At 40.0% G+C, this 9,574-nt stretch overlaps 1 protein-coding gene across 1 annotated transcript; it reads right to left on the bottom strand.

The window, feature by feature from the left end:
* Positions 1-5,754: 5,754 nt before the first annotated feature.
* LOC138978269 (uncharacterized) lies at positions 5,755-8,914 on the bottom strand. Its single transcript, XM_070350935.1, has 5 exons — positions 8,568-8,914; positions 7,731-7,876; positions 6,956-7,063; positions 6,373-6,476; positions 5,755-6,032 (listed from the first exon to the last, which is right to left on the bottom strand). Exons 1-5 carry the CDS (start codon positions 8,703-8,705, stop codon positions 5,860-5,862), a joined length of 669 nt encoding a protein of 222 aa, XP_070207036.1. The 5' UTR covers positions 8,706-8,914; the 3' UTR covers positions 5,755-5,859.
* Positions 8,915-9,574: the final 660 nt, after the last annotated feature.

Here is a 9,574-nt window from a genome sequence, read left to right as displayed (position 1 = left end):
TATACAATGAGCAAAACTTGTTGCTCATTGTATACAATGTGCAAGATATGCTGCTCATTGTACATAATGCGCAAATTGTACAGAATGGATACGACATATATAAAATGTACCCCCCGCGGGTTAGGGGGAAGAATTTACCCGATGCTGCCCAGCATGTCGTAAGAGGCGACTAATGGATTCTGTTTCTCCTTTTACCCTTGTTAAGTGTTTCTTGTATAGAATATAGTCAATGTTTGTAAAGATTTTAGTCAAGCAGCATGTAAGACATGTTAAGTCTTTTGTACTGGAAACTTGCATTCTCCCAGTAAGGTAATACATTGTACTACGTTGCAAGCCCCTGGAGCAATTTTTTGATTAGTGCTTTTGTGAACAAGAAACACTTAACAAGTGGCTCTATCCCATCTCCCCCCCCCCCCCCCCCCCCCTTTCCCCGTCGCGATATAACCTCCGTGGTTGAAAACGACGTTAAACACCAAATAAAGAAAGAACAATATAAAATTTACCCCCTTCTCATCTTTAAAATAAAAATGACATGGTGATCAAGGAAAGAAAAACTATGCTTTTATTTTAATTTGTAAAAAATTTTTTTTAGAATGAACAAGGAACTGTGCTTTTATCATAACTTTCACTCTATTTTGCCTGCTAAACTTGTTAACTAAAAAATGCTGTCTCACACTTTTGAACCCTGAAAGTTGTATAGCTGGAAACTATTTTGAAGTTGATGGCTTTAATCGGACACTTAATTAAAGTCAGAACTGCAAACCTTCTCACCAATGTTTTGTCATGTTCTGAAAAAGATACGTCCCCTTTTATTCTCAGCATATGAGCAAATATTGGACCGGTAATCAGTGTGGAAGAGTAATAGTTTTCCTGCAAAATGCATACTGGAATATACAAAAGGTTGTGAGATGAAATGACAAAATCACACTTCCGAGACTGATTTTTACGTGTAATATAACAGTTTTAAGTGCTTTGAAACTTTGGAGTACGAAAGGGAAGGTTCAGGATTGTCCGGTGTTTGTTGCAAATAGATTGTTTGCACTGGTGAATCGAATTGAAATAGAATTTGTCCTCCTATCAGATGTTGGAATGTGATGATTTTTTAAAACTTGGCTTGAATCAGTGCTGCACTGTGCTGAAAGGATTAAAATGTTATGTAATGTACTTTTGGGTTTGTGTGTTCTGTTCCTAGTTTACTTTTTCTTGAAACTTACTCACCCTATGCTCATATGATTAATTACCTTTGAAAAATAAGTGCATATGTAGAGATAAGCCTATTTGTTCATATAGCACACAACCTTATAAACACACAATGAAAACCACTGGCACAGAGGAGATAATGAACCCTGAAGCTCTCTCTCACACACACACACACACACACACACACACACACACACACACACACACACACACACACACACACACACACACACACACACACACACACACACACACTTAACAGAGCATTTAGACACTTTATTGTGTGATAATAACGTCATTGACATACATATAAAAACATAAGAAACAAACATTGCACTCTGTATTTTGTCCAAGAAGTTGATTCAGCACAGCAATTAAATACCTTTACAGCCCCAGTTTATCCACCCCCTTTTGCTTTCACTCTGCCAAAACCACAAGGAGAAACATACTGTACGTATCCTTATAATATACACAAGTGTGTGTGTAAGTGAATGAGAGTGTGCGTGCGTGTTTGTGTGTGTGTGACTGGGTGAGTGTTTGTGCTATATTGGTAAACTGTACTGTATGTATGTGTGAGTGTGTGTTTGTGTATAGTATATATATATATCTATCTATATATATATACGACTAGTGTCTGTCTGTGTATCTGTCTGTGTATCTGTCTGTGTGTCTGTGCGCGATGCACGGCCAAAGTTCTCGATGGATCTGCTTCAAATTTGGTGGGCATATTCAAGTAGACCCGGGACACGACACAACCTGGTCGATATTTCAACACGTGCTCTCAGCGCGCAGCGCGGAACCGATTTTGGTTCCACCTCAGCTATTTTGGTTCCACCTCAGCTTACCCGGGCCCCCATACCGACACACCATAGCCGCTACACCACATCACAACGCCAAAGTTCTCGGTGGATCTTTTTCAAATTTGGACACCGTATTCAGCTACACCCCGGACACAATATCATCGATGAGATATTTCAACACGTGCTCTCAGCGCGCAGCTCTGAACTCATTTTCGTTTTTGGGTTCATTTCACCATTATAAGTAACTCTTCCTTATCTTCTCCAGTGTTTGGCGTTTATCTCCCTTCCTTCGTGTGGCTTTCCCGTTCAGTTGTAAGTTACTATTATTTTTAGAATGTCACTGCGCTGTCCACTGCGCTGTCCACAACGCTTCCCTTGCACCCGTAAGTTGTTCTTACTGTCAAAGTGAAAAGGTCGAATCAATTTATAGCCACGCGAAAAATACACTCTCACCTATCTCTATATATTTATAGATACAGATATGCATATATATATACGGCTTCTCTGTGTGTGTGTGTGTTTGTGTGTGTGTGTGGGCAAAAACCTATGTATTATAGAGTTCTGTTTGTGATGGGGTCTAGCGGCTTTTGTCTGTCTGTATGTTCTGGCATGTGAGAAGCCACAGCAGATGATATAGGGCTAAGAAATAAGCTCAAAAATTCTCAATCCCGTTTGACAGGACTTCGCCTTTCAAAGGTGATTGTGGTGAACCGCCACGCTGTCTGTCTCTGTCGCGCCGTTCACCCCAAATTCCCGTTTCTGAGGTACTATTTTTAGAATGTCACTGCGCTGTCCAGAACGCTTCCCTTGCACCCGTAAGTTGTTCTTACTGTCAAAGTGAAAAGGTCGAATCAATTTATAGCCACGCAAAAAATACACTCTCACCTATCTCTATATATTTATAGATATAGATATACATATATATATATACGGCTTCTCTGTGTGTGTGTTTGTGTGTGTGTGTGTGGGAAAAAACCTGTTGATTGTAGAGTTCTGTTTGTGATGGGGTCTAGCGGCTTTCGTCTGTCTGTATGTTCTGGCATTTGAGAAGCCACAACAGATAATATAGGGCTAAGAAATAAGCTCTAAAATGCTCAATCCCGTTTGACAGGACTTCGCTTGCAGAGGTGATTGTGATGAACCGCCACGCTGTCTGTCTCTGTCTCGCGATTCACCCCGGCGAAGCCGGGTATTCCTCTAGTATATATATATACGACTAGTGTCTGTCTGTCTGTTCGCGATGCACGGCCAAAGTTCTCGGTGGATCTTTTTGAAATTTGGACACCGTATTCAGCTACACCCCGGACACAACCTCATCGATGAGATATTTCAACACGTGCTCTCAGCGCACAGCGCTGTGCGCGCTGAACCGATTTAGGTTTTTTTTGTCGGGATCCACTACCAGTAACTCTTCCTTATCTTCTCCAGTGTTTTCAGCTGCGATTATCTCCCTTCCTCCGTGTGGCGTCAATCCATATTCCCATTACTACGTTACTATTTTTAGAAGGTCACTGCACGTTACTATTTTTAGAAGGTCTCCAGTGTTTTGCGCGTTTATCTCCTTTCCTTCGTGCGCCGGCAAAGCCGGCGTACACCCGGCAAAGCCGGGTCCCAGGCACAGCCTGGTATTCGGCTCTACTTCTTCCCGGCGAAGCGGGTAATCATCTAGTATATATATATATTTATATATATATATATATATCCCATGACCTCCCTTCTTTGTCTCTGTTACTTCAGTATGGGTATATATGTTGTATTTTTATAGCTCAATAAATACATCATGGACTCAAAAAAATATATGATAGTGCAGATTCCGATTTGGGCGAAGAACTACTTTGCTCCCGACCTTTGACCTCGCGCCGAACAATGTGACACATTTGTATGAAGTTCCAAAATCGTATTGCACGGCTCAGAAAACCATATCAGTTGCACGCAAAAATGAATCTCAGAACTGATCTGATGTATGAGATGCAATAAGCAAACGTTTCTTTCATTATGAAAGCAATGCAGGTGGGAAAAAATGAACATTCAACTTACAAGATAACCAGATGCTAGCGAACCAAAACAAAAACACGAGTACCCTCCCCTTGCTTCGTTAGCAGACGACTTTTGAGAATCTGTCAGACCGTCCTTACCTGGCACGGTTGGGCTTCGCTATCATCAGCTGTTTCACGTGTTTTGCGAGCAAGTCTACTCTTTTGCCTGGCTCTGCAGTAAGTCCACATTGGCGATGAAGGTATCTAAGAACTTAACATGTGTGTATTTTTCCGTAATCCAGTCATATTCTTTCAAAATGCAATCAAGCGGCGGTGACAGACTTGGGTCCTGTTTTCCTCGCACCCATACCAGTTTAGGTTCATGCAAACACACTCGCAAAACATGTAGATACATTTCAAATAGGGAGCAAATGGTTAAATCTACATATGTGTTCCCTAAAATTTGCTTCTCTGTCAATAAGACTAATTGTATAATAATGCGTTCGAAAAAAACAACGTGGAATCGATTCTGAATCGAGTCGAGTAAGCCAAATGGGGGCCAAACCGGTTTCCCCGTTCCGCCGACCTGAAACGCAAAAGAATTGTGCGCTTCAACTAAATGGATTTCTATACGACTTCATTACTTTCTTGCAACTTATGAACCTTTACTTAAAGCTTTTAAACGGTCTGAAAGTAGTGTTACCGCGTACTTATAGATGCACTCATTCGTTTTATTTTTTCAGCGACGGTCACTTAGTTTAAGGTTGCAAAAAGGCCAAGTCTCGCTGAAAACACTGTTTCACACTCCACAGATCGCAACAGTGCCGCTAGTAGTCTACACTTTGTGTTTGATGGTAGAATGGGATATACAGATTACAACACTCGTGGTTTTTTATATGGCTTGTATTTCAGTCAAGACCCAGCGGGAATATCAATCGAGAGCCACTCGCCAAAGGCTCGTGTCTCCCGATGATATTCATCCGCTGGGTCTTGACTGAAATACAAGCCATATAAAAAACCACTCGTGTTGTAACCTATACATATAAAACATCAGAAGTTGTGAAAGAAACAATTGAAAGTCAGAAGAGACTTTCTTCTGAGATTTGTTAAAATCTCTTAGCAGAGCAAAAGAGAGAGGAGAAAAAAAAATGTGTCCCTTCACAGACAGCCCTATTGGGGAAATCAGACCCTCCTCGTACGGGACCGAGTTTCCAAAGAGAATCTGCTACCCCGAGGGGAGAGAGTATCAACAGAGTATATATATATATATGTGTACTTGTACGTTCCTGTGTGTGCAATTGTGTATGTCCATGTGTAAAGTGCACCAGGCTACAATTGTAAAATGCAAAAAAAAGATAAATGTACAATATTGCTACGCAAACATTTGTCATCATGCGCCTAAAAACTGCATTACAATATGTGCTGAATTTGATCTCAACTTGGTCTTAGTTCAGGTAACATGCAGATTCACAACACCATCAATACATACATTCAGATAAAAAGCCCCAGTACATGGACAGTTTCTTTGCTTGGCTGCAGACAGTATATTCAGTCAATTGCTTCACATGACATCTATCACTACCAGGTATTACAGTTCAGCTAATATTGCTCGTAAATTTCATACAATCTTGTCACTAACAAGCCTGAGTCACTGCTAAATCTATATCTCTTCTGCCTATCCGTTTTATGGTACATAATGTTGATCTCTGACTGAGCCTTAATTAATTACTTCATCTGAGCGACTGGGTTTGCAAAAGGAGATTTTTGAAACATGTAAATTGTTTTTATGCCGCTTTATTCCCACTTTGTAGTATTTGTGTCACGATCAAACTGTTCATTCAGGCTAGGCCACTCAAAAAAACATTTTCATTAAAACCAACCAATCAGAAAAGATTTGTCTGCAGCATGATCCTGATGAACTCTGATTGGTCAACATGTCCATCGCCATTGATGTCAGCTTCTTCCACCATTTCTTCCAGTTCTTTCTGGGTGAACTTGATCCCTGATTCTTGACATGCCTGTCGCAAGTTTTCCATGGAAACGTGCCCTGTGCTGTCTGCAACAGTCAGTTAAGAACAAATTTGACAGTGCAGCCCTGAAAGTCCAACAAATGGTGTACTCGCCTTTGGCTAGTGATTCTGAAAATTTACTAGCCAGAGAGCAAACTTTACTAGCCAAACCAACAATTTGTTTCAGCAACTTTACTCGCATTTGGCGAGCAGACGAACATTTCTACTCGCCAGTTAAATGTTTCTACTCGACATGGCGGGTAAAGTACTCGCCACTATCAGGCCAGCAGTGATTGCTCCAGTAGAGTAGCTGGACAAAGGGGTGTTCCACTGTATTCATGATATTTTTTACATTCAAAGAAAATCCCCGCCTCCCACAGAACTTACCATAATCAAACATTTTGAATCCCTGAAGAATTTCATCATAGACATCTCTGGTGTCCCCTTGTCTGGCGATGACTGTTTCTAAAAACTCATTGAAGTCCAAGGATCTGAAAAATAGCAAACACTCAGATCAGCAAGTTGCAGTCTGCAAGGTAGACAGAACTCTTCGTCAGTTAAGACACCTTAATTAATGTGACTGCAACGCTTTTTTTCTGTAATTTATTGAGATAAATTTGTTTCAAGTGTGCATACCCTAAGCGTGCTTGCACTCGATCATGCCTGCATAATATTATATATGTGTGTGTGTGTGTGTGTGTGTGTGTGTGTGTGTGTGTGTGTGTGTGTGTGTGTGTGTGTATTATGTGTGCATGTGTGTGTGTGCTTGTGTGTACATGCGTGTGTGTGTGTGTGTGTGCGTTCTTGCATGTGTGTGTGCGCGCGAGCTTGAGTTTATTTATCTCTGTGCCTGTGTTTTGTTTCACTGACAAAAGCGAATCATGTACATGTATTTCAATTATACATATAGTTCCCAAATAAAGAAAAAACACTTATTAGTAAAGCTACATTTCACTTGTTCTTTTCTTACGTTCTTCCTTTCATGCTGACATCAGAGATGACCTGTTGTGCTTCTTCCCGTGAAAGTTTGAATCCCAAAGTACGCATGGCTTTCTTTAGTTCTGGGGCAGCTAGAAGCCTGTAACATACACACAATGGGTTACATTAATTCACAGATGTCTGGTTTAAAGGGATCACTTTCAATGTTAACATCTTATATTTTATCTGTAAAAACCTGAATATTCTGGAAATGAAATCAATAGCAGGTCTATCATATCCAGCAGTTAATATTTCACTTTTCAGATATATTTCCACGAATAAAGTGTAATTATTATGTGTAAGGCACAGTTTGGTTGGGCTGACCTGTGAAACCACTGTTTGAAAGAAAGGCAGAATTTGTACAAAAAAAGATTGTTTCTAAAAATGACTTGAGTGATTATTGATTTTACGGCAGCAAGCAGAGGGTAGACATGAGATGGAACAAAAGATAAAGAAAGGAGAGGGAAGATGTCCAGTTGTATCACTTTCAAAAGGAGCCTATCGATATAAGAGCGTTGTTGTTGTTAATTAATTATTCACTGTATCCTTACTTTTCTCCCTTGTTCAGTTGAGTCAATTCAAGTCTATGTATACATTTATACACATGAGTTAGACAGATATACATCAAAAACAGAACAGTCAAAAGACTATTCACAAAGAAAAGGCATCATTCAAGAAAAAAAAAATGAGAGAAAGATCGAAGGTAAGAAATAAGACAGAAGAAATGATAGACAAAAGAAGAAAAGCAAGAAAAAATCAGAACCTACCCGTCTGAGTCTGTGTCAAATATTTCAAAGACAGCACGCAGGTCCCTGACCTCTTGCGGGGTCATCTGCTCAAGGATGCGTGTGGAGACCTTGACCCCATGAATGTCACGCACATCAGCTGGATGCGTTGTCAACAGCTTGATCAACTGTTAAGACATTTCACAACCAACAGTTGAGGACAAGAACTTTGTTGACATCATATACCCGGTAATTGAAATAAAAAAAACCTGATGACAACATTTTCTGAACATAAGATCAACAACTTGATCAGCTGTCATATGGCTGAATCCGTTCCATTGTGCGCAACAGACATTAGAAAAAAGGAGACAAATAGAAAAACATTTCAAAAATTTTCTCATTCAAATATTGTTGCCAAGTGGAGAAGGAAGTCAAAATATAAAGAAAAAACCTGAAGAAAAATAATTTAATTCAGTAAAATTTACACTTATATTTCTGTAATTACTAATATTTCAAGTTTACAATCCTCTGGAAGTGCTCCCACCATATCCTACGTTTATTTTAAGATAAAAATTTAAAAAAACAACAACAACAACAAGGTGTGTATATATAGTTTCAAACAAATTAATGGAGCAGGTAGATTAATTTAACCTCATAGCTATAACTGACAACGTATGTAACTAATAATTAAATAATTGAATAAATAAAGCGATAGCTACTTATATAACTACATGAATAAATGCTTGACCTAATTGATTAATACTTTTGATCAATCATACACACACACACACAGTGACAAGGTATTCACATCCCATACATGTACTAGTCAGTCAGTACATGTACTGCCCACACACATTTTCATGACACGCTTGAACCTACCCGTTCTCCAGGCTTCAATGGTGACGGAATTTCATTCGTGACGAACGGATTCCCTGGTTTCACCAGTACCGTTGATTTACTTTTACTACCCTTCTTTCCTTTCTTCTTTCCTGTTCCTTTGGTTTTCTTCTTCGGCATTCTTGCGAGTAGCTTCTACCTTTTGCAGTAACAATCTGTTTTCGTCTACAAACTACACGCGCCGAAACCAAAATCTGCTTTACGAGCAGCTACAAAGAGTTTGAGCGTTCAAAAAGTTCCGACTATTCGATATTTCTTTTTTCTCCTGTGTCAGCGGCCATGTTTAAACAGTCTCTGTTGCCATGATGTCATTACGAAGGGAGATCACTCTACGTCCGACAAGCTTACTAAATGTGAACAAGTATTATGGCTTGCGTTAGCAGATCAGAGACGGAGAACAACTGTATGAAGGCCGTCTGTCAAACGATTTAATCAACCGTGTCTGTAAAACAAAAGTACATTAATAATCAATTATTATTTCTGTTACGTATTGTTCGTTATGGTGTAAGAAACATAACTCCGTGAGGAATCGTGGAAATAATTAGCCTTAACTTATCTCCCTTGTTTCTCGTACGAAGCCAGAATAGCCGCACGGGTAGACTGCAATCAAATCACAATAATTATTCTGTTCAAGATTTCAAGTGCAGGGCCGGACTACCGGGGGGGTTATGGGGGTTGCGCAACCCCCCCCCCCCCCTAGCCTGAACATGTACCTTACTTATTTAAAACATTTTTTATTATTGCTTATTTTATGCCGTTTCATGCAAGGAGCGACCATTTTCTTATCTCAGAATATGACCTACCCATCAGCTTCAGGGGGCTTTGCCCCCTGACCCCCACAAGGGGCTCCGCCCCTTGACCCCGCCCAAGGGCGGACGAGGGGGGGGGGGGGGAGGGGGTTCTAGGGTTTCCGGACCCATCTTATAAATATAAAAATATAAAAATATTGAATGAGGTATGCATTTCTTAAGTTTACATTGAGTTTCAAT

This window comes from Littorina saxatilis, linkage group LG10, assembly GCF_037325665.1.
Source record: "Littorina saxatilis isolate snail1 linkage group LG10, US_GU_Lsax_2.0, whole genome shotgun sequence".
Lineage (NCBI taxonomy): Eukaryota > Metazoa > Mollusca > Gastropoda > Littorinimorpha > Littorinidae > Littorina > Littorina saxatilis.
This window is presented reverse-complemented; position numbering and strand designations above follow the sequence as displayed.

Bases quoted from the DNA above. Each gene is read 5' to 3' on its own strand.
- LOC138978269 (XM_070350935.1), bottom strand. From the start codon at position 8,705: ATGCCGAAGAAGAAAACCAAAGGAACAGGAAAGAAGAAAGGAAAGAAG. The intron at 7,877-8,567 runs GTAGGTTCAAGC...ATGTCTTAACAG, and splicing joins CATTGAAGCCTGGAGAACGG to TTGATCAAGCTGTTGACAAC. The intron at 7,064-7,730 runs GTAGGTTCTGAT...TGTATGTTACAG, and splicing joins TTTGACACAGACTCAGACGG to GCTTCTAGCTGCCCCAGAAC.